This window comes from Chiroxiphia lanceolata, chromosome 15 (assembly GCF_009829145.1).
Source record: "Chiroxiphia lanceolata isolate bChiLan1 chromosome 15, bChiLan1.pri, whole genome shotgun sequence".
In the NCBI taxonomy this organism is placed as follows: domain Eukaryota; kingdom Metazoa; phylum Chordata; class Aves; order Passeriformes; family Pipridae; genus Chiroxiphia; species Chiroxiphia lanceolata.
The window spans coordinates 15893479-15920190 of record NC_045651.1 but is presented as its reverse complement, the minus strand read 5'-3'; the positions used below and the strand labels follow the sequence as shown (position 1 = coordinate 15920190).

The following is a 26712-nucleotide window of genomic DNA, read 5'->3' as shown; positions in this document are numbered from 1 at the left end:
TATATTTTAGCTCAGTCACAGTTAATTCTTTTACTCTCCTTGAAGGGCAGCTTAGTAACAATTAAGCATCTTCCACTCCTGGAAGATAAACCAACTTACGAAATACTGTGCCAGGGAGTCACAAACATGAGGTTGAATTGAATCTTGATGTTGGGAGAATGAAAAGCAATCCTTATGCTCAGGGTTAATAGTCCCCCTTTGCCTGTTTAAGAGACCTTCTATGGTAAAACTCATTAAACAGGTGATAGCAGCTTTTCAAGCCAGGTTGAATTAAATGTTAAAATTTCAAACTGTGTTGAGCTTCTGTTTCTGACAGAAGAAAACTAAGTGGAAGATGAACAGAAATGTTAAGAAACTTCTTATACCTGTGAAAGGGCTAGGATGGGAAAATTCCTTTCCCATTAGTAACCAGTCTGTGGTTCAGCTCCTCAGAAAGGGGCTCTTTCATCCCCAGTGGAGAGAGTGGGCAGAAATATCTCAGCATTGGAAGATCTACTCTTGAGGGAAGGGTTTTAATTGTCTTTGGCTGAACACTTCTCACTGTCTTTTGGACCAGGGAAATTATTTTCTTAGTGCCTTTACCTTTGCTGACAGAGAATATAACACCTTCCTGCTGTTCTCCCAAGCACTCTGCATTATTGCAATGGGAATGAAATTTATAACATTGTGAGCGTCATAAAGTTGGGCAGGCTGCATCCCAGCCAGTTGCCATCATTCTTCCAGAAATAATACAATTTTAAATAAATGCAATCCCAAGTGTTCCCTTTAGTTATCACCACAGAACAATGCCTGGGAATGTTACTGGCTGCAGCTGCCAGGAAGACTGATGGGGGCCCATTGAAAAGCCTGCTCACTTTCTTAAAATGCAAATACCTGCAGCCCATACCTGGAAAGAGCTAATGAGCAATTGCCCTTGGAAACATAGAAGACAGAAGACATTCCATCCTGTTCCTTTATATATTCACAGGCCTGACTTCTGGGTAATTCACCAGAGCCATAACTCACTATATGATTCATTAGATGTTAAAAAAAATGTTTGAAGTTGTCATAGAGAAGATGACAAATGTGCAAAGTAGACGTGCAGCTGTGATGAATCTGCAGGAGATGAACAAAGACTTTGGTGCTATTTAGAAAGTTCAGAAAATGCTTTCAAAATCCCCAAACCACAACACTCCAACCCAGGGATGCCCCAGTTTAGCAAAAGCTTTCATATGCTGCTTGTCACAACAAATGTATCTGTTTAAATCTCAAATGTTCTGTAGTAAATTGTCAGATCTTGTGAGCAAAGACCAAAATAAAAGCAAAACTTCTGAATAATCATATTATACATCTTAACTATTCTACCTAAAATATTTCACTTGACCAAGCAGGAAGAGTTTTTCTCACAGCTTCCAAGATTTAGAAAAACTTCAATGTGTTATTAAACTACATTGAAAAAGAGAATAATCCTGCTCTAGTTCTGAGTAGCCACACAATAAACTTTCAGACACTTCACAACAGTGAGAGATTCTCCAAAACACAGACTGTGTCACCTAAGAACTCAGAAGAGTTGCTTTTTGAGGACTAAATCCCCAAGTCTGTGTGCAGTTTCTGTGTAAAGCCACTGTAACCCTTGTCTTGAAAACTGAAATGTTCTGGGCTTCCAGTTCCTCAGCTGAAGAGTTTTCATTTCAGAAGCTCCAGTGTTTTGATGCTCAAATTCCTCCTCCTGGTTTCTGGTTTGAATTTGCTCCCATTCAGATTGCCTGTGAGCTGTGCAGCACCAGCAATGCTGCAAAAGAAGCTGAAAGCTTACAAAGGTGTGGGAGAGGGTGGACAAATATTAAAAAATACATCCAAATTGATCCAAAGCCTGACAAATTTGGGTCACAACTTAGGAATAAACTAAGAAACTAAGTTTACTTATTTCCATTCCTGATCACGTTAGTTCATTGAAAACCAAATGCTCTGGGTTGATATTTTTTACGATTTGCTACATTTTTATGAGAGATTTGGACTGAGATCAGATGATGATCAAAACAATGCTGTTATAATGATGGCCATCAACCTTCAGCTGTCTGTCTAGTCTGTGCTATACTTTTGGGAAGCATACAAAATAATTATAAACTTACTTAAATTTTTATGTCAACTAACAAGGGTTCAAGTTATATTTCTGTGCTGTCTGGAAGTGGAGACAAAATAGTTGTGACACAAAGAAAATGGTCAAAGGAGTGAAGAGTTCTAAACCAGTACATCTCTTTCTTCTTACAGGCACGTCATCACAGAAATGTATTTTTCCAGGCAATGTTTCTGCAGAGCTAAAAGGCTTGTGGATTCAACTGAGGTCCACACCATGCCATGAGATTAAAGGAGATGAGGATATAAAGATAAAATACAGGAATGACTTATACGCTTCCTGAAAGCATTTTGCTTCATATCATTGTAAAAAGCCTTTTGATTATGGAGAAAGGATCTAATTTCACAAGCCTTTCATGTAAATAATTCAGCTCTAAGAAACCATGCCAGGCCACTTTCCTTTTGATGCCTTGCAGTGTCTGAGCAACAGCAACCTCAACAAAGCCAAACTTCTGGTGCTTTTGAAAGATGCTGATGACTCTCCAGGAATATTTATAACTTGCCAAACAGCCTGAGCCTGTTAACTCTGGGGGCACTGCTGAAGTTTTTAATTTCCTAATCAAGATTTGCACATTTCTGAGGAATGAGCTCTGTCAGTCTTGCTACTGAGAGTTTGTCATTCCCTCCTTTGCTCCAAAGTGGACACAAAAACACTTCAGGTTCTCCAGCAGATAAGAGATCAGGTCCCCATGACCCTGTGGGTGTGACTCCTATTTCAAAGCACCTTTGTTATTCCATGGATAGGAATATTCTACCTCCTGCACCAAGTGCCAGAGGCACAGGGAGAATGGACAAGTAAATTCACTGATTCTCCTGGCTGTGCACACAGGTGCTGAGCTGAACACAGTACTGTGAATAAAGATGCCAGGGATTTAGTCCTCAGTTTCCTATGGGAAAGGCACAAGCCCTATGGGAAGTTTTGACTGCATTTTTACACTGTCCAGAGCTGAAATGTTCAGGTTTTGATCAGCAACTGAACGCTTTGACACTGCTGTTTTCATGATAGATCTCACAGGGCTTTGGTCCCTCTCCTGCTCACTGTGAAATAAAACTGTCAAATCTTGAAAGCTGCCATGGAGCAGGACGTGCATCCTCCCAGCAGCTTTGCCTGCCATTGACATGATTATTTCCATGCTGCACAGAGGTGAAACAAAGCTGAGAGATGAAAGGATACACCTTCCCACTACATTTCAGTTCAGGTTGTTGTCCTCACTTATCCTCACCTTTATCCCCTTTCACCCTTTGGTTGTCATATAACATAGAATCATGTCATGTCATATTGCATGACATCATTTTGATGTGTGGTTTCTAGAGTGGACCAGAGGCTTTGGGTGATCTGTAGGCTGGATGTCAGTGTAGCTGCAAACTCTCTCCTTGCAGTACCTCTCACTCAGACTCTATGGGTGGCTCCCAGAAACCCTAAATCAGAAAGGGCTGCTTGAGTGAGGTGTGGTTTAACTTCCTGGATTGACTTTGAGCTCAAAGAGAAGAAATAGGACAGTTCTACAATGTGACCCCAGCCATGGCTGGGAGGGAAGCCCAAAGTCTGCTGCTGGCATGTCCAGCTGGCTCTGAAGTGTTGGACTCATGAAAGGTGAGCCAGACAAGCCATGAAAGCCAAGTCAGGGCTCAGGTCACAGCTACAGATGCTACTGGAAATAAATAAAAGCTGATCTAAATACTGTCAACTTCTTTCCTGGTGTACATTCCTACTAATCACATCAGCTCTTCCTTAAAACCATCTTGCTTATGTGTGCACTGAGTTGTGTGAAAAGCAAATAATTCTTTGATTTCCCTGCATGGCCCTTGGAAGGTTTATTTCTTCTCTTGGATGTTCTCCCTCTTGCTGGGAGGGTCCAACCCCATTCCTCTCACTCTGCTGCTGCATTTTGTTTGTAACTGATTCCGGTCTCCTGCCTACTTTTTAGGGATTTGACTTCCCCACCTTCCCTGCATTATCTCAAGCCCTTGTGTTTCTACTTGATGTAAAAACATTTGTGTGTTGGCATCCAGGCTGTTCCTGAATATATGCAATGAGCAGTTGTGGTTCTGGTGAGAGTCTGCACTTGGGTGACAGAATTATCTTACTGAATATTCCTGTTTGTGCCACTTGTTTGCTCAGGAAGGACTTTTGTTCTGTTCTCACAACTGAATTTTTTCGGGTGGAATCCTAATACAGGGATCTTTTGATTTGAAATTCTCAGAATTTAGGGGTTGTTTTTGCCCTGGTGCTGTGTAGTTTTGATTTCCATAAGTTTAACTTCAGTGAAGGCAGTACTTAAAATTCCAGTGACTGTGTTAGCTCTCTTTGTTATATGTATATGAGAGGGAAACTCAGCACAATTTCATGCATAAAGAGACACAAGTACCAAATTTAAGAGTCTTTTTATTGATCTAAACATTGAGATGTACCTGCCTTAGAGAAATTATCTTCAGGCACGTTAACTCTGAGATGGGTGTGTGCTCAGAAGTGTAACAGATTATCACAACATAATATGGCCATTACAGAGAACTGTTCTAATGATCATGAATGTGACTACCTTGTAATAACAGGATATTCTCCACACAGCTCACAAAAGTACTTATGAGCTGGTGTGTGACTTATGCACACAATTTGCCTCACACACTGCAGTGAATGTGGACTGTGTTTTATAGGACTTGGCACAGAAAAGCTATTAAAGGAACAAGTAGAGGGCCCACGGGGGAAAGGATCTCTGTGCTCTGAGGAGAAAGGAAAAGAGCCTTGCCTTGGTTTGTGCAGCACACACAGGTCTTTGTGGTGCTGATCCTTGCTGACTCTGGATAGTGTGTGAAGTTGTGCTCTTCAGGGCTCATCCCAACTGTGTGTGACTGGACAGGAGCATTTGGTGAAGGGAAAGGCTGGAGAGCACAACTGGAGAGCCCAGAGTGAGAGCCTGGTTCAGGATTGTACTGAAGCAGCACTGAACCCTGTACTTGTGGTTTCCCACTGGATCCCTCCTGCCCTCTGGGGTAATTCTGGATTTCTGATACAATCAGGGAGCAATATCCCAGCTCAGGAACAGCTTGGCTGCTGAAGCAGCCTTCCTGGGAGTGCTCGTGCAGGAGTGTGATTATACAGACACTGATTTAATAGCAATGAATTTGGGGGGGAACCGCCTCGAACCACTTATTTGACCATGAGGAGAACTGATGAGAACATGGGCCTGAGGTGAACAAGAGGCTGTAATGGTAATAATCCCCAGACCCTACTGCAGTAAGGAAATAATAATCAGAATTGTGAGATGAGCTAAAAGCTTCAGACAGTCTTTTGTTGCCCTGTGAGATGAACTGTGTCCATCTTTCCCCTTGCACTTTGTGGCAAAAAAAAAAAGGCATGGTATGTGTTCTGAGAGTTCCTGTATGGGGGCAGAGGGGCAAAACACTGCCAAAAATGCCTGGAAATACCAATAATAATCCTGAAAGACAAAAATATTTAAGCAACGTGATTTTTACTGTTACTTCTTTTTGGGTTTGGTGGGGTTTTTTTCAACAGGGATTTCTAGATAATGCCCAAGCTGGTCTTTGCTTTGCTAATGACAGGCTGCCTAAAGAGAAGAGCATGTTTTAAAACCCAGAGTGCTTGCTCTGTGGTATCTTGTGCCCTGGGCCCAGAGAAAAGGTCCTGCTCTCTCTGCTGGGGTGATGTCTTGGTTGAAATGGTGCCAGTTATGAGGAGTTATGAGGAACTTGAGGGGTAGAAGTTTGAACTGAAGCAAGAATATAATTAGGTACTGTTAGATTATGGTGACTATATTGTAACATTTCAGTAAACATCTTCAGTCCTCTAGTTCTTGAATCATCTACTCATAAGCCAATAGAACAGGTTTGTCTCCTGACAGAGAATTTTATGTAAAACCATTGTAGGGCACAAATACTTGGGGAGGGCAGATGAGAGGTCTTTTTGCAAACTGTCCTATTCATGATCCCGTGTTGTGTCATGTATCCCAATAATGATGAGATCAAGTTTTCCTTTTTCCTCTTTAGAGAAATGAAATTTTTGTCTGTGGATCCTGACAATGAAATCTACATTACAATGTGTGGCCTTTCTGACCTTCTGCCTGCAGTATTCTGACTTTCCTTGTTCACAATAATGATTAAAAAAATCTCCTGAGCATACAGGATTTTTGAATGTTAAAAGATTTTTATAAGAGAAAAATGTTAAATTAAAATCTGAAGTTAAGCAGCATATAAGGACAATTAAACACACAGGTCTCACTTCCCTACATCCTCCTGTTTGTTGTGTTGCTGCAGGTTTTGTTGCTTGTGATCAAAAGATGAACACAAAGTTCAGGCAGACACAAGTAGGTCACCCTCTCCTGCCTGGCAGTATCAGGATTGTGCAGCTGTAGTTGAGGTTTGCAAGATCTTTAACAAAAGTTCATTTCTCATTCAGAACACAGACAGATTTGTGTTGCTGAATCCTTTTCACATCCCCTCACCACACAAAAAAAGCATGTGCTAAATTGAGTTCAGCCCATAGCAACAGTTCCTCTGATAACCTTGGAATGCAGAATGCATGGACAGAGGACACTTTAAGTCTTTAGCAGGAATACTTATTAAATAAGCCCCTGCTTTTATAATAAAAGCCCAATTTTAATAAAACACTCTCAGCCATTCTGTTTCAAGTAACTGCATTTATACAGCCAGGTGCTCCTCTTGCTTTTATCTCACCATTTCTAGCACAATCTCAATTTATGGTTTTAAATTTTTTGACTTTTGCCCATCTCTCTTTATAATTGGGCTTTTCTGTTTAACTCCATCCTTGCCACCACAAAATCACAAAAATGCTGTTGCCACAGCTGCTCAGATGTTGCCATTTCAACTGTTTAATTGCAATGCTCCTCAGACTTCATATCCCATTCTTTATCACTCTAATCCAGGTTTGATTTTGAGGAGAGGGAGTAGCAGGGAACCACAGACTTGAGGAGAGATTTCACACTTTCTTTTTTCTGGCTCTGAAATGTAGGGAGCTGGTGGGGGCACACAGACAACTGTTTGTACTTTCCCTTCCTTTTCCTCAGCACTTGCACCACGCTGCAAAAATCAGACTATTGGTTTTTTGCTCAGGCTTTCTAAAAAATCCAGTGCAGTATTGTTGGATGTCTGCTGGGAGAATCCTGGCATGGGCTTACACTCTTTGCTTTTGTGCAAGAACATGTGCCCTGCTCACCTTCTATGAATTTTTCTTTGTCTAACCAAGGTGATGAAGCAGCTCTACAACAGGAGATTAATGAGCATTAGGTGATATTTTTCTGTGTGTCCTCTCTGGGGCCACACTGCTTTACCCACAGGGTTGGCCTGCAAAAGAATCCAAGAGAAAAACAAACAAATGCCCTTTCAGCAGATTATCATCTACTCTTACTGGATAGAATAATACAATGTAAGTAAAATAATGTATCGCACAAAACTTCCATATGATAAAAGAAAGGATGAAAAATCCCATTAAAGCTGAGTGTACATGGAATATTTTTACGGACTTACCTGTATATAGTTTCATGGCATCATAGCTGCATATCTCTATCATTATCCTTAACAAAACTCTTCCATGTCCAATTACCAAAGCCACTTTACTCTTATTCCTTTTAATTTTACCCTGTGAATTTTGCCTGTCACTAAGTTTCATCCTTTCCTTCCCCCTGGATGCAATTCCTTTCTAACTAAACACATTCTCACAAGCAATAGAGCTTTCCTATGATCCTGTACCTTGATATGCTCTGAGCCATTCTTTAGGAAAGCTCTGCACACCTTTCCTTAGAAATCACTTCTGTCAGTTCTAAGTGAAGTTGGTGTTTCTTATCTAAATTACCTCCCAGTTCCACCTGGGCTTTGGGTGCTTGGAGCAGAGAAGTAGATCTTTAGCAGATGTAAATCAACATATCACTATTGATTTTAATTATGTGTGGTGTCTTCTTATGCTGGCTGGTGATCCAGGCTGGAATAACAGGATCATGGATGCCTCGTGCATTTTAAGAAAGGAGGCACATCTTTCTCTCCCTGGAAGCATCCAGCTGTGCTGCTTCCCCTTTTTCCTTTAGCAACAACATTACACAAGGATAAAGAGGATCTGCTGAATCTTATCCTGCTGAATCTTCTTTAACAGAAGAAGTGTTCTTGTGGTACAGAAGAGTTTCTTCCTGAATTAAGCTTTGCCTGGTTCAAGATGCAATTGTAAGGTACCAAATCTGTACTGACACAGTGGTGGATTGGAGCCTTTCAGATAAAGTAAAAGCCTCTCCTCTAACCAGAGTCTCTGGGATTTAACTTGGGCCTTTCTCTTTAAGCCTTGGTGAAAACATGATGACTTGATGAAGAACTACTTAATACTTCTTCCTTAATGTTAAAGAACCACTGTGGATCTGGACATGATTGAATAAAAGGCTGGTTCTAAATCCCTCCTCTGGCAGAAGACAAGTGTGCCTGTATAGTGTATGGGATTTATGTGCTAATTAGACACTTCTTCTCATTAGAACTGTGTTCTCCAGAAAGGAGCAAAAAGTTTCCTTGATTTCTGTGCAAAATACACCTGATTCAGTTGTTACATCTGATGTTACACTCAAAAGCACACAAAGTACCAGCATGTAAGTTAAAAACTACTGACTAACAAAAAATATGTGCGATTCTTCATCTGAGAATCCAAACAAAAGTGAAAATACAACAAAATAATTTTGAGTATGGCCACCACAACATACTAGAGGAAGGACATTCAATGCAGCAACATAAGTGACATCAAAATTCATCAGCTGAAATAGAACATTGTTTAGGGTTAGAGACGACAATTACAAACAACTTCAAGTCTCAACTAAAACCAAAACAGCAAAGCAAATGTAAATGAACCTTTTTTTCTCCAAACAGAGCTCACAGGCAGAATGCATACAAGGAAAGAGAGCTTTGTTCACCTCTCCTGCAAAGAAGAGTTGAATTATCAATGCCTCAAGTCAGTTCCTAAAGTAGTTTGTACCCCCTGGGTTACAGCAGTGACTGAAAGGGGATGAGAACAGTGAGAAGAGGGAGGGCTCAGACTGGCACCTCTCTGGGATGAAGTGAAAGTTGTGTTCCTGTTCTCTCCAGTCAATGCCTGCCATGAAATTCGTGTATCCCCTATACTGGGATCAAACTCTGAGTCTAATTGTTATAGACTGGAGGCTGAACAATGAGTTAAACTCTGCAATCCAGCCTGATTATGTGCAAACTCACTGTGACAGAGTCTTAATTTGAGATGTATAATTAAAGGTCATAGCAGCATTTCCTAGTTTCAGAGATTGATTTTTTTTTTCACCCTAACTCAGTTACTCAGATAGATTTTAAGGAAACTTTTATCCAGGAGAATAATCACATGGTTTTTAAAACTGCTTTTCATATTCATATTTAGTGAGCAATATTGACTGAAAAGAGTGTAGACAATGACTTCAGGGAGGCTGTTTGCATGAGTAAGATTGCACCCTGTAAATATGAATTCCAGAATTAGGCCTGACTGGCAATTTTTGTAAAGGCACAGTCCTGCCCATTATGATGCTCAGCACTTCTCTGGCCCACATTTATTAAATTCATCATAGGTAGCTGCATCCCAACAATTACTGCTGGGGCTGAAGACAGGAGCTGGTGAATTTGGAAGTTAGGAACTGTGTTGAGGCAGATTTTAATTTCCCAGGGCAGCTTTGCCATTCCGGGAGTCAACACAGGGAATGATGCCCAGCTGGAGGGATGTGGGAGGTCCCTGCTGAGCACAGGGTGAACACACAGTTGTGTGCTGGGTGTAAGGAATGTGGGGATGCTGAGGTAAAGAAACTCACAGGATACTTTGAAGTGAAAAATCCTGTTCCTTGCACATGGTATCAAGAACTCCAAACCATGAAACTGGGCTCCTGGTGCAACAAGCAGTGGTTACGTGGATCCTGCTTCTTAAGCCAGAATTTTCCATGAAAGAATTAATCATTGCCCACCTTTGCAATCCTTAGACAAAGCTGAAGTGAACTACACAGCTGTAGTTCCTTGACAAAATCGTTCCCCTCACATTACAGACCAACACAGCTTTCCACTTTCTTCCTGTGGGATGAGACATGAGGAAAATGTACCCTAAGCAAGGACTCCAGTGGGAGACAAAGGTCTACAGTAACAGGGAATGAATGCAGCCTTCTGAAAAAAAAAGCCAAAACAAACCATAAAAGCCAAAACAACCCAAAAAAGCCCTGTATATCAGCTCATGAAAGTGGAAGAGAAAAATAAATGCTGTCTGGGGTTTGCCAATCAAGAAAAAAACCAGGCTGGCAGGTTTTCTGCTCCTTATCTCAGCCTTGAGCAGTCAGACCATCCAATCTTCAGGAGGAAGGTTTCTCTGAAGGTCTTTATTGGATTTCTGAGCCTGAATTACCTGAGATTTTAGCTGTGCAGTAGAATTTGAGAGAAGGAAGTCACTAATGGTTGGGCTGAGATACTGTATCATGCTTCTCTGATATTCAACCTTAGCAAAATATTTCCAAAGGAAAAAGGCAACTCATTCTCCCTCCTGCTAAGGAACTAAGTTGCTACAAAGATGGAAGATGGTTATTTCTCCTGAGCTTCTTTTACTGCTGTGCTTCTCTTAAATACTCTGCCATGGCTGAGGGGAAAAACCTTTAAAGAAAAAGAAAAAAAAAAAAAGAAAAAAAAGAAAAAAAAAACAGGGAAAGAAAAAATATTCAAGAGAAAAATACCAAAGTTGCCTCTAAGTTTACCCACAAGGTCATAACTATGTTTAAGTGCTTTGCTGAAATAACTTGTGCTATTAGAACTCTGGCAAGGGCTGTCTCATATTTTATGTATGAATTCTGAAACCCCTGGTTGATGTTATTACATAAACACTAGTAATTATTTTTAATATTATGGCTGAAGATAGCAGTCAGCTACTGGATCCCATTGCTCTAAAATGCCCAGGCTGTGAGGCTGCCCTTGTCCTGAAAAGTTTACAGTCTAATTACTAGTTGGAAGCAGTGTGAGGATCAACAGTCACACATCTACAGACACAGATATTTTTCTCCTCAGTTCCCCAAAGAAATGCACAAAACCAAATCTGTACTTCGTCTAAAGCTACATTTAAAGAAAATTAGATGTCATAAATAAAGCTGAGTCTGAGGGGAGAAAAACAGACAAGGATGATTTCCCAAGTTGGAAATGTAGAGGGTTGGGAAGAAATACACTCAAAAAGCTGTTCTTTTATTAGGCAGGACCTGTTCACACAAATTAGACAATAATCAATGAGAGTCAAATAAGTACTTTCTTGTAAATTTACATCTTTAGCAAAGATAGACTTAGCAAATTAACATCAAAGTCCCAAAAGAGTCATGTGGACAGATGCTGGGAAATTTGGTGTCTTCCAGAAAAATGATCTTATGATCGAGGCTGTGAAATGACAGAAAAATGTTACTTAATACGATCAGTTCAGAATAAACATGAAGAGCATTTAATGATGGTATAAGATAAAATCTCTGTGTTGTTTCAATTTCATAAAAACAGATTAAGACATTTTAATAATGAAGTGCTGTAAAAAACAATGCAGAACATGTTTCATGTAAAAGGTCAAAAAGACACTACCAACTTTAGGGTTTGCCAAAGGTGTGGTGGGGTCTTGCAATCTTCATGACAAACTGTGTTGCATCCTTAAATATAGAGGGCTCTATAATTAGAACAAAGGAGCACTGTCAGTGCTTTGTTAAAGTGTTGTCAGAGAAGACTTTGTCCAGTTTGTGCAAGGAATCCCAATCAAAGCAACCCCACCTTGGAGCTTCCATTTCAGGTGCAATTCTCCCATGGCTTCGTGGCTCCTCTTCCTCTGCTTCTCTCCAGCACAGCCTGTCCCACTTGTGTTCTCTCCTACAGAGCACATAAAAATAAAATGCAGGACAAAACAGGATTTTCCTGCAATAACTTGCTTTTATAGCAACAACAGGAGCAGCTAAATGCCAAGCAGCAAGGTCTTGGCTCTGATTATAAGGGAGAACTGCACCACCACTGTCTATGAGAAGTCTTAGGTGTGTATATAATGAATATAAACAACTTGATATATTGGATTGCAGGTAGAAAATACCACAAGAGCATTTCAGATCCTCCAGAAAACTATGACCAAGCCTTGATCCTGTTGCTTTGACTCAACCCTGTGCCACTGTAAAGTTTGTCTCAGGATTTGGGAGCAGACTGTCAGGATTTTGGGTACGTACCCGGAAACCAGCAAAGATGATCTAAAAGTTCCTGCTGTGTGTCTTGGTGACCAATAAATGATGCAAGAGGTGAGGAATATGTGACCTCCTTTTGTTTATGGAACTCTACAGGTATTTATATGTTTGTGGTTCACCAGGAAAATCCACAGGAACTGGTGCCCTATCCATCCTGCATTAATATTCAGGATCTTCACTCATAATCCATTGCTAAGCAACACTTAACAAAATTGATCTTGCATTAAGCAAGCTGTGGAGCTGGAATAATGCATTATTTCCTCTTTCTACTTAAAATCAGAGGAAACCTTTAGTTGCTCTTTAATGTCCCAATATTAAAACTTTATATTTGAAATGCAGATTTTAATCGCTGGGAAAGTCCATTTGGATTAAGAATTGGATGCAAATCAGTGCTCTTTAATGCTGAGAGTAAATAAATTGTGAAAAAAAATTATTCAACCCTTAAAGAATGTGGAGAAACTTGAAAATGGAAAGGAAAGTAATCCAGAGCAGCCATATCCCATTTTGCATTCAAATACTTTGAGGGCAATACCTTGTCAGTAAGTGTGTGTATATCTTAAGCATCTCTGTCACTGTTTATTTATATTCTGTATTAAGATCACACAACTGGGTGCATTTATATGCTGAATAGAGGAGGGTTTGATTCCCGGACATGAATTTTATGTACATAGGAAATAACCTTGGCTCTCTGGAGTTTTCTGAAGAGCTGCTGAGGACAGAATTCCGTGCCTTGAAGTTGCTAAAAACTACCTGTGCAGCCCACCAGCCCGTTTCTCTGGCACTGCAGGGTGGCTCCCTGGAGTGGATTCCCCAATGCCTTAATCATCCTCTGCTTAAGAGTCTCCAGCAATGTCTCCCTTCTTATTTGTACCCATCCTACATTTATTAAGCCAGAGTCCTTCCTGTCTCTGTCATTCCCAAGCCCCTGCTACACCAGTGCAAAAGAGAGTGCAAGAAGTGATTTTTCCCATGATTACAGAAGGTGTTGGGATAAATACGGATGCTTCCACTTTCATGGAATTATTGGATATCTTAAAATTCTGAAAGTTTGGCCCTAGAGAATATGAATTGGTTCATTTTAACTATCTAATGCTTCATTCAATAAGACTGGTTTTTAAACTAAATCTGAAATATAATTTTAATTCAGAATTCTAACAGGATCCAGACAAGGTGCTAATTTGTTGACATCTCTTATGGTTTATGTTTGCTTGTGCTCTGTTAGTCTCCATCAAAGTATCCATGTTGTAGCACCTGTGACTGATGTGGGAAACTTTAATCAAAGGCTCTTCCAAGAATCTGTACTTTGCATTTAGGAACTGTATGAGTTGTTTAAATGAGTAGAGAATATAAATTATGCATCATTTTCCCAGGGGGCTTTTTTGGCAAATTAACCAAACACCACTGCATGTTCTTGTCTTGAGGTTGGATTTTTTTCCTATTTGTCTTCATCAGTGTAAACTTTATACTGTTACTTAAAGGGGGGGGGGGGAGCTGTAGTTTTCCCATCCAGTTGAGTAAAATTCATTACTCAATGCTTTCCCATACGATGTTAAATAACATTTTGCTCTTGCTGAATGGAGCTTCATGTGCTTCCCTGTCACTACAAAGGCATAAACCAGGATGGAAACATCTGCTCTTAATTACACACTGCTTGGATTTTGCAGGGAGCACAACAGTTTGCATTTACCCCTAGCAAGGAGAAGGGAATTTATCACAGTAAGCCAGCAAGACTCAGGTGTGGGTGCTCTTATATCCTTCTTTCTGGGATTCAGGGACTGAGAAGTCTTTGAGTGGAGAGCTGTGGGATAAATCTGGGATCCAAGCCATGCTGCTGTTTTCCACCTTTTCGTGTCCTCTGCTGACTGCAGCTTTAGTTTTTGAACACCCAACAGGTTTTCCATCTTCTGTTGAACAAAATGTCAACAAGTGATTAAACTACTTTAATTTATTTTAATTGTTTTTACTTTAATGTGAAGTCTGGAAACAAGTCTCGTCAATCTGGGCAGGTTCTTTATTCTTTTGGCACTTTCTCCCAACAACGTTTTGGACTATGAATGATGAGAAATATTGGTCAGGAGTCTGAAGCCACAATTCAAATTAATGACTTAAAACCACACGTTCTAAGCAGCCTATTGAGCTTGTCAGTATTTACATATCCAGAAAAATAAATTGAGACATAGGATTGTCTATTTAATCATGGTATCTTGCAAAAAAGCTGCTGAGGGGGACAGAGAATAATGCAATTATTATATAGTTGTTTCTAGATAATGTTGTTAAATCCTCCAGAGCAGAGGACAGGCAATTTTTTCTGTGACATCAGTGTGCTGCTGATGATTGTCTCCTAATGTGCTCTTTCAGTGTGGTCTCTCTGGCTGGCCCAGGTGACAATATTTAATAGCACATGTTTCATTTGAGGCCAGACTTCAGACCTTTTCTTAGACTTTGTAATGTCTAAAGTCACCTTTGTGTATCTCTTCACACATTTTTCCATGAAGCCTTGGGGAGTCCTATCTTTGCCTCTTTAACAATTTAATAATCCCATTTTAAAAGTATATGGGCCAGGAACATGCAGAGCTGACTTGTGGTAACAGTATTAATTCTTTCTTTAGGGAGATTTCAGCTGCACATTTGGAACTTGCAGTTTTGACTTCATCTGAGGTCTGCCTTTTGAAAAACAAATTATTTTCCCAGATATGCAAATACTGACAAGCTTAATAGGTTTGTAGCAGATCTGAAGCAATGGCCAAACTTTTGTCAGGCATTTGCAGTGTCCCAAAGCCTGAAGCTGCCTCTGAAAATCAGGTATTCCCAACCCCAGTGCCAAACCTGGGACATCAGGTCCTCAATCCTCTAATTTCTTACAGCTCCCCTGGGGTCCAAGCAGACAATGAAGCCAATGCTACCTGCACCATTTTTACCCTCTTCCAGCTCTTGCCACACCTAAATGCCCCACTTCCCTCCCTTCCCAAACTCTCCACCTGAAGCAAACTGTCTTCAAGGTATTCGGTGATTGTGCAAAATAGCATTTGGTTTTCCATAAGGGGCTGAGTTATTGGCAAAGGGAATTGTCAGCTTCCCTAGAGAGCTAAGCTTCATGCCTAAAATGTAGCAGGCAGGCAGAAAGAAATTGTTTCTCTCCATTATCCAAGAGTATTGCATTCCAGCACATGCTTAACATTATCCCCCACAGGGAAGCACCGAAGCCACGAAGCCCGAGGAGGGTTTATGAGTGTGCAAACCATTATGGCTCAGCTGTGGCTCATCTTTATTGTCCTCATCTGCAGACATCAATACTCCTGTTTTACTTTCTTTAATGAAAAGAGGGTTTAGTGAGAGCCAGAAGATTGTTTGGTGCAATAAATCCCCAGTTCTAGTTGTTTTCACTTGACTCAGCAGGTTCAAATCTGATGTTGACCACACACAGCTGGGCTCGTGCCAAGCCTGGCCTTGAGCTGCTGGGTACTCTGGCACTCTTTGTCCACCAGGCAACACTTCTTCCAGATTTATCTGGAATCTCCAGGAAATCTGGGCTTTTGTAAGGAATTTAGAATATGTTTATATGAGCAAGAGAAAAAGGGGAAGGGAAGAGTGAAGTAAATGTAAGGAGAAAAGGAAGAATGAAAGAAATGGTCACGAGCTCAAAATATGGAAACTGCATAATATTGTGTAAAAGAGAAAAGAAAAGTAGTGGCAAAAATGGGTAAATTTGGGAAAGTTTAAAAAGAAGAGAGGTATAACGTGGTGAAAAATACAAGCACATTTGAGTCTTCTTTGACATCTACATGAATGCAAATTTAATGTATGTGGTTCAACCATTAATGATGCTCCACCTCCCAGGCAAATTTAATTTCTGAAATCTGTCTGTTAATGTAAGCAATGTTATTTATTATCTTTCGGTGCTGAGGTGCTTTGCAGATGTTCAAAACAGGCTCTCACTGTGGTAAATATTGAACAAACCCATTTTATATTCCACGTGTTAATCTCCAGATCTCTGGTTCTGTTCCAGTATTACAGAGAGGGCTTAAAGCAACCCTCTAAGACAGCTTGACAGAGGCAGATTTTGGGATGATATTTTCCAGGTTGAAGAGAGCTACGAAACTTCATCCCAGTCTGAGGACAAATTTAATTCTGATGACCTTTTCCATGAGAAAATGAAGGCTGCACAGACAGAGTTAACTCTGGCATTAAATGGTGAAAGCTCTTCACTGCAATATTTATGTTAACTGGTTTTTGTGATGCAATTCCTAGTAAAAGTTCCAGCAGCAATAAAAGCCACTATAAAATATGGTTGCCATTTTACAAGATACTTTGTGAAATACTATAAAATTACTTTTGTCATGATCACCATACCCACTAGAAAGATTAAAAAACTGAAACCGTTTGTCAGATATGCAGGGATTACCTTCCCATTAAACACTTAGTCTTTAAATTGATGGATGTTGGGATGTGACCCAACCAGATTGATTCAGGGGAGTAAAGTGATTTTTTTTTTGTGTGAGTCTGCAGGTCCTGAGGACAGGAATCACAAGGCCTGGCTTTTACCTCTGGTTTTGTAGGCTCTTCTTGGAGTCAAAACCACCCTTCACAAAACAACCCACAGTGCCTGGGACAGACTCCTCTAAGACATCATTCAGAAAGACTTGTTTCTTTTTCTTTATGACAGAGGAAATTGAGGATTAACCTCAGAAGGCAAAAGTTAATCATTGTGAATACCTGCCTCAATCTTATCTTTCAGTTTAAATGTAGCATTTTATTTGATTATGCATTTTATGTGAACACAATTCTTTTCAGTTTTAAATGTATTTTTGTCTTTTCAGTTCTAGACACATGTGGGCAAGACAGCTTTGCAAGGTGGGAAAGACTCCATCTGGAAATCCACCTCCCACTTCTGTAGGTGATAAATAATTTTTTGGTTGTTTTGTTTTGGTTTTTTTACTGTTTTTTTGCTTGAATTGTTTTGTTTCTTGTACTTTCTACCACAAACTGTGTTCAGCTTTTACTTTGCCCAGGACTTGCCAGTATTTCACCTGGCTTTAATCTGGGATGTTTTAAGTAATACACACTAGCAAAGAGACTGAAGAACATGAGGTAGGCTCTTTCCAGGTCAAGGGATGTTTTCTCTTTTGCTGAAATCTCTGACATGGGGATTCAGGAGGACAAGAACATGGGGGCACCAACTGCAATGTCTCCAGAGTAGCTGAGGACACTTTGCCTGCTAGAAATCTCTAATTTTCCTGCCAATGATTGCAGCACTTCTGGTGGCAAACATTTAGCAAATTCTTGCAAAAATCCAGTCACTGTTGCTATAAAATATGACTGTCTTATAGAGCAGAGGCCAGGAGCAGAGGCAAGCAAAGAGGTCAAATCAGAACCTGCATTTGCAGTATTTTTAAAGAAGAATTATGGGCTGCTGTAAAATGAACAAATGTCTCAGGAACTTTGTATAAGCTACCAATCACTTATTGCATGGGTCAAACAAGGGAGTTTTTTTCTGCACAGTTGCCCAGCAGAGCTAACAAAGCTGAATCTGCAGTTCTGGGGCTCACAGGAGGAAATAAAACCCCTGCCTATTAAAAGGATACGACAGTATATGGAAGATACAAAGGGTTGTTAAATAAAGGTCTGTCCTGCTCCATGCACCTTTTAGTGATATATTTTTAAATTACAAGAACTGAATTTTCCTAACCCAGTAGTGAAGGACTCTGGGACACAGCAAAGGACAGAAATGCACTTTAAACCTTTGTTACTGTAAAGATTTCCTCTCCTTGGTGAATGTTTAAAAAAGATGAAGTCAGTGGAATTGTGGCTCACAAGAGGAGGGGGAAAACCATCAATAACAGTCCAGAGAAGATTTTCAGGACACTGCTGCAAAGGCTGCATCCACTGCCTCAAGAACTATGGAAGCAATCGGGAAAGTGAAAAAGTGAGTCTTGCTGCCAGGTATAAATGGGGGAAGAAAAATCCTGCACACAATAAGGTTTATATAGTGTTGCTGTGGATTTTACTGCTGGCTCTGGTGTGGGACCAGCTGAGCGTGGCTTTAAGGGAAGCAGGAGTGCCTGGCTTGGCTATTCCAGTCACCCTTGGGTTGGTCTAGGGGGAAGTTAATGTGCTTTTGTTGCCTGCAACACTGGTGCTGAAGGCTTTCTCTGTCAACTGAAAGTCCCAAAGTGCCCTATTAAGACAACTCTAACATTCCTCTGCAGGGGGAATTTAGTCAGAGATAAGATCTGCCCCTCGATTCCTGTGTGTGTGAAATGCTTTCTGCACCACGAGGCTCTGCTTCCAGAATGAACCCGACCAGACTGAAAAGTGGAGAAGCCAGCAGGGTGTGGTTGTTAACTCCTGATCAAAAGATTTATACACTTGAATTGTCAAATAAAATCCAAAATCAATGCTCTGGCACAGCTGCAATAACAAAACAAAACAAAACCAGGTTTTTAACTTATCAGTAGTTCTTCTAACTTGGAACAAAAGGGTTTTTTACATCCAAAATATCAAATGCTTGAGTCGTCCACAACAGAGAGACCTGTAATATTGTATTTTTGGATCAGAATTAGAGGCAATTATAACAGTGTCCAGAGACAAAAACCAGCAGACAAGGGTGTTTCAATTCTAGTCAGGGATGATAAACAGTGTGGAGGTGAAATGCTGCAGCTGCTGAGTGATAGAGATTGCTATCAGGATTAAACAGGAAGGCTGTGTTTTACTGGATCAAGAAAGATTAGCCATGTGTTGAATATGGGATTATGAAGTAATTAAATAAATGAAGACACGTTTCTGACACAAATTCTACAAGTAGGAATGCAATTACTCACTTTGTATACAATGTTGCTGTAATTTATCTTTCAGGTCTTTGACTGACAAGCAGAGCAGCCTGTTTTATACTCAGTGAAGGCAACCATGCTGAAGATACCAAAGGACTGAGTTTGCTGTGCTAACAAGTGTGTTTTACAGGGTGAACTAACTGCTCCTATAAATATATAATGGGTAGAACTCCTGCGAGTTTTGGTGGAAACTTCTGCTACTTTTTAGCAGCCAAGCCTGGGAATTCATGAGTTGAAGAACTGGTCGAGGGAGGATTAAGTTGGTCTGACCTCCACTGGGATGGAGAAAGTAGTAATTAGTGCAACTATGCAAAACTGCCATGGTGCATAAATGTCCTCCAATATTTAGCAGGGAACGTGGTTTGTGTGTGATGGTGCTGAAATGCAGAGACATCTGGGGTGAAACACGAGTCAAATGGAACTGTGTGTAGCTGAATGGCCATAGATTTCTATAAGCTCACTGGGGAGCCCCTTAACCACGAGCTTTAAAATGGTGCAAGGGCTTTAATGCCTGTGCAGAAGAGACAAATTCTCTATTGTTAAAAGCTTTGCAGAAAAGGCCCATGCAGAATAAACTGCACAGTTAATCTAAGTAAGAAAGGAGAAAGCTTGTGTTGACCCTGACAGTTGGAAGTCATATAAACCTTATCTGCCACTGAAATTATCACATTATAGGATGGTCTGAGCAAAACAGAGAGAGGTTTGAGAGGAACATGTACCCTGGACCACCATCAGCACGGTGGTACAGTCCAGCACAGGAGGGAGGGTGGAACAAGGCCTTTAGATGAGGATTTACATCCAAACCTGCAGGGCTTTGGTTTGGATTTCTTCTATTTGTTGCTTTTATTGGGTTATATTTTGCCCTCCTGCAGCCACACAGCTTTCATTAGATTCTATGTGCACCAAGGGGAGGATGCAGAGTGGGGTACTTACATGCATATGTTTGTTCTCTGCTGCTAAAATTAATAAAACCTCCCTGTTTTGTTTTGTTTTGTTTTTCAATCCCAGAGGCTTTTATTGTGGTTACATGACATTTGGGAATGATATTTAAAAGCAGATCTAGGAATAGATCTGTATACTGAGTTCAGTGCTCAGATGTAGCAGTAAAAAATGAATAAACATGACCCCTTTCTGTGTTACTAAAGAAATGCCTAATGTGTCTGGCTGGAAATGCGGAATTAACCTTGTTGACAGTTTTCTTGGAGAGAAAAGGCAGTATTTACATGACAGTTTAATGAACCGTATTTGAAAAATGTCATATGGAACAGTAGTCACAGCTGTACTTAAAATGACCAGCAAAAGTACACATCCTCATTTTTGAGCATCATCTCAAAGAGCAGGGGATGAGTTTTCCATCATGTGCAGAGAATGAGACCCTCAATGAGACCCTCCCTCCACATTTTAAAAATTAATTGTGGGTGTGAAATGACCTTCTTTCCTAACCCTTGAGATGCTCAGAAGTAAAAGGAAGAAGAATGCCTTCCTCACAATTTTTGGGGATGGGCAGAACAGGCACCCCCAAACCCAGTCCCTCCCTCCCACCTCCTCTGTTGACAATGGAGAACTTTCTTTTCTCTTGCTGGCGAAGGTCTCCTCCTTTCTCCTCCTTTCACCCACGTTCCCACACCAGAATGTAGCTCCCTCCATGTGTTTCCTTCCCATTTTTGACAATGGCAGCTGGTTTTCCCCTGTGCAGTGCCCAGTGTCATTCTCTGATGTGGGTCCAGAACCTCTTGATGGAATGGGATGTGCTGACCCAGGGAGAGGAGTTTCTTCCCTAAAGAAACCTGAGATGACCTCCAGGCCTTGGAAATGTCATTGCTTCTGTAAATTGTAAAATGATTGACTCAAGACAGTCATACCCTACCAAGGGCTTGTAAAAGCTGGGGCTTGATGGGGGGGGTTATGTTTTTAAGGCCACTTCTATGTCTCTTCAGACTGCAGTGGTAGTGAAGATTTCACTGATGATCTCTCTCAAGAGGCTGTCCCCAGGTATCCTCACAGACACCATCCCAAGGCAAACTCACAGACCTCCTCCCCAGGATTCCTCACAGACGTTCTCACCAGGATTCCTCAAAGACCTTCTCTCCAGGTACCTTCACAGACATCCTTTCCAGATTTCACAGAATCACAGGATAGTTGTGGTTGGAAGTGATCTCTGGAGATCATCCAGTCCAACCCCACTGCCAAGGCAGGGTCACATGGAGCAAGTGACACAGGATCACGTCCAGGTGAGTTTATAATGTCTCCAGACAAGGAAACTCCATGCCCTCCCTGGGCAGCTGTTCCAGTGCTCTTCTACTCCCAACATAAAAAAGTTCTTCCTCATGTTGAGGTGGGACTTAAGTGTTTTAGTTTATGGCCATTGCTCCACATCCTGTTGCTGGGCACCACTGAAAAGAGTCTGGCACCATCCTTTGACACCCTTCTTTGAGATAATTATATTTATATTCTTCCGACATCGGTGACGGGCCTTGATTTGAAGCTGTGTGAGGACACTGAGGGCACTTGGTGTGTTCAGATGGAGGAGACTGAGGGGAGACCTCACTGCAGTTACACCTTCCTGGCAGAGGCAGAGGGGGGCAGGGACTGAGCTCTGCTCTGGGGGACCAGAGACAGGACCAGGGAATGGCCTGGAGCTGTGTCAGGGCAGGGTCAGGTTGGATCTCAGGAAAAGGTTCTCCCCTGGAGGATGGTTAAGTGCTGGAATGGGGAAGTGGTCACAGCACCAAGGCTGATAGAGCTCAAGGAGAATTTGGACAATGCCCTCAGGCACAGGGTGTGATTCTTGGGGTTAGTCCTGTGCAGGGCTAAGGGTCAGAATCGATGATCCTTGTGGGTCCCTTCCAGCATATTCTGTGATTCTGCGACATATGTATATGTTTCCTCAGAGCCCCCTCCTCAGGATCCCTCACACCTCTTCCCCAGGCTCCCTCCCGCCCCCTCACTCACTTCTCTCACATCCCTCCCTCCCCTCCCTCCCCTCAGTCCCCTCATTTCATCGTCCCCTCACTCTCCTCCCGCCCCTCACTCGCCTCATCCCGTCACTCCCCTCATCCCTCATCCCCTCACTCCCCTCATCCCTTCACTCCCCTCATCCCCGCATCCCCTCACTCCCCTCACCCCTCACCCCTCATCCCCTCACTCCCCTCACTCCCCTCAACCCCTCACTCCCCTCACTCCCCTCAACCCCTCACTTGCCTCATCCCCTCACTCCCCTCATCCCCTTGATGCCTGCTCAGCTGGTGCTAAAGAAAAACTCAGGAGCAGTCAATTGAGGGTGAGATAAGGAAAGTGTTTAATTGTGCCAAGGTAATAGATGTTACAAGACGCAGTGCCCTCTGTGCCTGAGATGTTACATTTTATAATACCATCCGTCCAATCCCAAGTGTGTCCACCCCGTAACCTTTGCTCTGGTTCGCCCCGGGCCCACCCCCTTAGAATTGGGTCTGGGGACTTTTTGGGACCATCCACTTCATCATTCTCATCATCCTCAGAGCACGAAGGGTACATGGTCACCTAGTTCTTGACTCTGTTCTGTTGTTCAGGCCAAGATATAAGTGTTCCCCAAACAGCATAGGCCTTGCCTTGACAAGAGACTAAACATTTCTGCTGAATTCAGGGGTAGGATTGATATGGGGTACATGGAACGGGGTAAGAGGGTTGAGGAATGTATAAATTAAAGGGTGCTAAAGGGTGAGGAATACAACATAGCTGCTTCTAAAATCTACTTCTACTATAATTACGTATAAAGCTTATAAAATTAGCAAAGTCAAAAAAACTGAAAGGGTCTTAAGGCATCACCCTCATTCCCTCATTCCCTCATCCCCTCACCTCCTCATCCCCTCATCCCTCATCCCTCATCCCTTCACTCCCCTCATCCCTCATCCCCTCACCCCCTCATCCCCTCACCCCTCATCCCCTCATCCCTCATCCCATCCCTCATTCCCTCACTCCCGCTCTCCCGCCCGTCCCCCCCCGTCCCCTCCCCGGGCTGCCCGGCCCCGCTCGGCCGGCAGGGGGCGCCAGAGCCCGGCCGCGCCCGCCCCGCGCGCACCCGCACGCGCGGACCCGGCGGGAGGCGGCGGCGCGAGGAGAGAGAGCGGGGACGGGGAGAGGGGACAGCGGGGACACAGAGCGGGGACACAGAGCGGGGACAGCGGGGACAGACAGCGGGGACAGACAGCGGGGACAGCGGGGACAGCGGCTCCGGGACCGCCGCCGAGCAGCGGCACCGCACAGCGGAGCGGCGGCAGCGGGAGGAAGAGCAGAAGGAGCAGCAGCATCCGCGCACGGTGCCGGGAGCCCCGGCCGGCGGCGCTGCCCGGAGGTAGGAGCTTCCTCTCGCCCTGGCAGCCAAACTTCGCGGGGCCAGCGCTGGCTTGGCTTGGCTGCGGCTCCCTACCACCTTGCGGGTCCCCGCCCGGCCCCAGGGACCTGGTCTATTTCTGTTTTTATTATTGTTATTATTATCGTTATTACTGACGCTGTTCCCCGCCCCTCCGCGCTGGGCGGGCGCGGCGGGGTCTCGGCGGACGCGGCAGCTCCGCAGCCAGAAGTTGGCGAGGACCGTGGGGGGCGACTGGCCCCAACTTGGGTCCCCTCTAAACTTCCCTGCCCGGGGAGCCGCCGCCCCTCTCCGCTCCCCTCCGCTCATCCCCGCTCCTCTCCTCTCCTTGCAGATGTCGGGGGTGCTGCTGATCGCTGCCTGGTGCTTCCTGCAAGCGGAGAGCCGGCATCCTGAAATCATCACGAGTAACAGCAATCATGGCAATTTCCTGGACAACGACAAATGGCTGAGCACCGTCTCGCAGTACGATAAGGACAAGTACTGGAACAAATTCAGGGATGTAAGTACTTCTCCGTTTGCCGCATGCTTCTTGTTCGTTCCATTGCGTCCTTCCTGCTGGCTTTGGGAAGCTGCGGGTAGAAGAGAGATGCAGCTTTGGGCAACCGGTTGCTGCTTGTGTGAAGGATGTTCAGAACTGTTTGGGAGCTGGACAGGCAGTCCTGGCATCCCTGATCACCCCATCGACTGGGGCAGCTTGGGCTCTGTGTCAGTCTCCCTGTGAGCTTATGGTCTTCAATTTTCCTCTGGGGAGGAACTTTGAGTGAAGTTTCTGTGCTTGATGCTTAAAGGCTGATTAACTGCAAAGGGATGGAATGGGGGGGGGGGGGTGTATAAGAAAGGAATACTTACCAGTTCAAGCCACAAGGTGGTAAACAGTGAAGCTTTTTTTGCCTGCAGCTTTTATTGTCATTTCTGCTTGTGGAGATCTTCGAGGCTGGTATAGGCTTGGAGGAAGCAATGCTTTGGCTTGGGGTTTTCTCTTTCAGTCTGGAAAATAGGGGTGACTTCAAGATGTGTTATGACATTAAAATTAAATCTTGACTTCCTCTTGTTTGAATACAGTCATGGGTATTATGTCAATGATGGCAGAAAGGGAAATGCATTGTTTATGGGCAAGGTAATGTTTATGAGCTCAGTGTGACTCTAGGAAAGGGAAGAGTAGAGCTGGCTGGCAGTTCTGATGGTACTACTCTGTAAGGATCTGTTTGTTTAGGAATACCTGGCCATTTGTGGTATATTAACAAGTCAAACTTTGATGCTCTGCTTGTCTCTGTGATCTTAACACTGTGTTTGACTTTTTGAGGAGGAAGTAAAAGTATTAGAGTTAAATGCAATGGGTCTCTGCCTTGCTTATGCTCTCTACATTCTGCTGTGGTTGTGGTCATCTCTGTGTCTTAGAAATGCTGCTCTGAATCCCAGTATAACAAGGTATGGCCTTAGCAATGGGATCCCCAGCTCTCTCAGGGTGTGTATTCCTGTGCAGTCCCTGTGATGACACATCCACCTCCTGGGACTGTGGAGTTCTCCTGTAATAGGTGTCTGGAAAAGGGGATTCTACAGTTAATATGTATGCCTGGATTTTTACCATACTCCAAGGGAATCTTTGCCCATATCTGGTTTAGTCTCCCGGGGAACTCAGGTTAAGGATTTCACTTGGTAATTTCTGAATCCAACTTGATGTGAGAATTTGGCAGCATTTGAAAGTGATAAATGGAATGAAGGACTGAAAAATTAATCTGGAAACACTTTTAACTGGAGACAGATTTATAGCAAGGGACATCTTTCAACAGTCTCCTTCCAAATGGAGGCCTTGTATTAATCCCACACCTTAAAGTTTTTAACTATTTTTATGTAATTTTTTATGTTTTCTGCTTCCCTCCTTATCTTACTTTTATGTTTTCCACTTCCCTCTTCCTTTTTTTTAAACCTGGAGTCCTTGAAACTTCTCATCCTCTTTCAGAGAAATTATTCTTGTTCCTCTGGAAGATGTTTACAAAGAATATCTCATGTTTTGAGGTGTCACAACTGGGAATGCTTTTCTAGACTTTCTGAAAATGTTAAAAACCTGCATAAAGCCCCAAAACTCTCTTTTATAGGAAGAATCATTTTTTGGAAAAGAAAAACCAAACTTAACCAGTGGCCTACCAAGAAAAGGAAATAATATAAAGTTCATGCAAAGTTTAGCTATCTTTCAATCCAGCTGTCTTAATGGTTTAATTTAATTACTTCAAAACTAGAATGTTACAAATGCATATGATTATTCATTAAACCTTTTATGGGGCAAATTAACAGAGACTACTAATCATCTCCTATTAAGCTTTTTCCAAAATGAAAATATAAAAAGCTTGCATATGTAGTTAAGCTCTTAAAAATGTGTCTTCAACCAAAATGATTTCCTGGATCATAATCTTGTGTGAGAGGTTCTGTGTCCATTGGCAGAGTTGCTGCCAACATAGCAGGTATGGCAGAGACAGCCCTTCTTGCATGCAGAGCTGTTATTAGGAGAAATCTGGTCCTTGCTTTGTGCTGTGTTGGTGACAGGTTGTTAAAATATTTGTTAAAACATCTCTTAAAATGTTGGGGAGATGCATCATAACAGTATTAACTGCTGGGGGTGGAGTCGACCAGCATTTCAACCATAATTGTTGACTTGCAGGAAAATTATCTTCCCTTTTTGCCCTCCTTCCCAAACTGTAGCTTTACACACATCGTGACTAGATGAGGTTCTTGGTGTGGGCTTTGCACAGGAGGAGGGAGTAGAGAAGTGTTTCATTTCAAACCTTCTTGGCTCTGACACTGCAGCTGCTACAGGGCAGAAGCTTCATACCTTGTAAATGAGGTTGCAGTAATTACCATAATTACCTTCAGTTGCTTTCTGAATTTCCTCACATTACATAAATGTATTTGCACTAATATTGACATAACTGTGCCCTTCTGCACAGTGGGAGAAAAACTGAAGGTGTGGGGCTAAGATTTGATGGCTTTGGGTGTGGCCACTTTAAACTCTGTGTCAGCACAAACATCTGCACACCCAGATGTGCACAGAAATCTGGCCTAATGTTGCAGTGCTGGGTAGGGTTTTTTTACAGGTGATGTGTAATGGAATATAAAATTTTAAATTGAATTTCTCTCAACTTTTTTAGTTATTCTTGTTAAAATCAATTGGTAGGTCAGCCTTATTGAGCTATGGGCC

The 26712-nt window shown here is 42.4% G+C and overlaps 1 protein-coding gene across 2 annotated transcripts in view; it reads left to right on the top strand.

Annotated features, from left to right (window-relative positions):
- Positions 1 to 23269: 23269 nt before the first annotated feature.
- SPOCK1 (SPARC (osteonectin), cwcv and kazal like domains proteoglycan 1) overlaps positions 23270 to 26712 on the top strand; it is a 265743-nt gene continuing 262300 nt past the window's right edge. For both annotated transcript variants that reach the window (XM_032702921.1, XM_032702920.1), the window contains exons 1-2: positions 23270 to 23495; positions 23849 to 24018. In XM_032702921.1, coding sequence (XP_032558812.1) covers positions 23851 to 24018 — 168 coding nt within the window. In that variant the 5' untranslated portion in view covers positions 23270 to 23495; positions 23849 to 23850. The remainder of the gene's footprint in view (positions 23496 to 23848; positions 24019 to 26712) is intronic.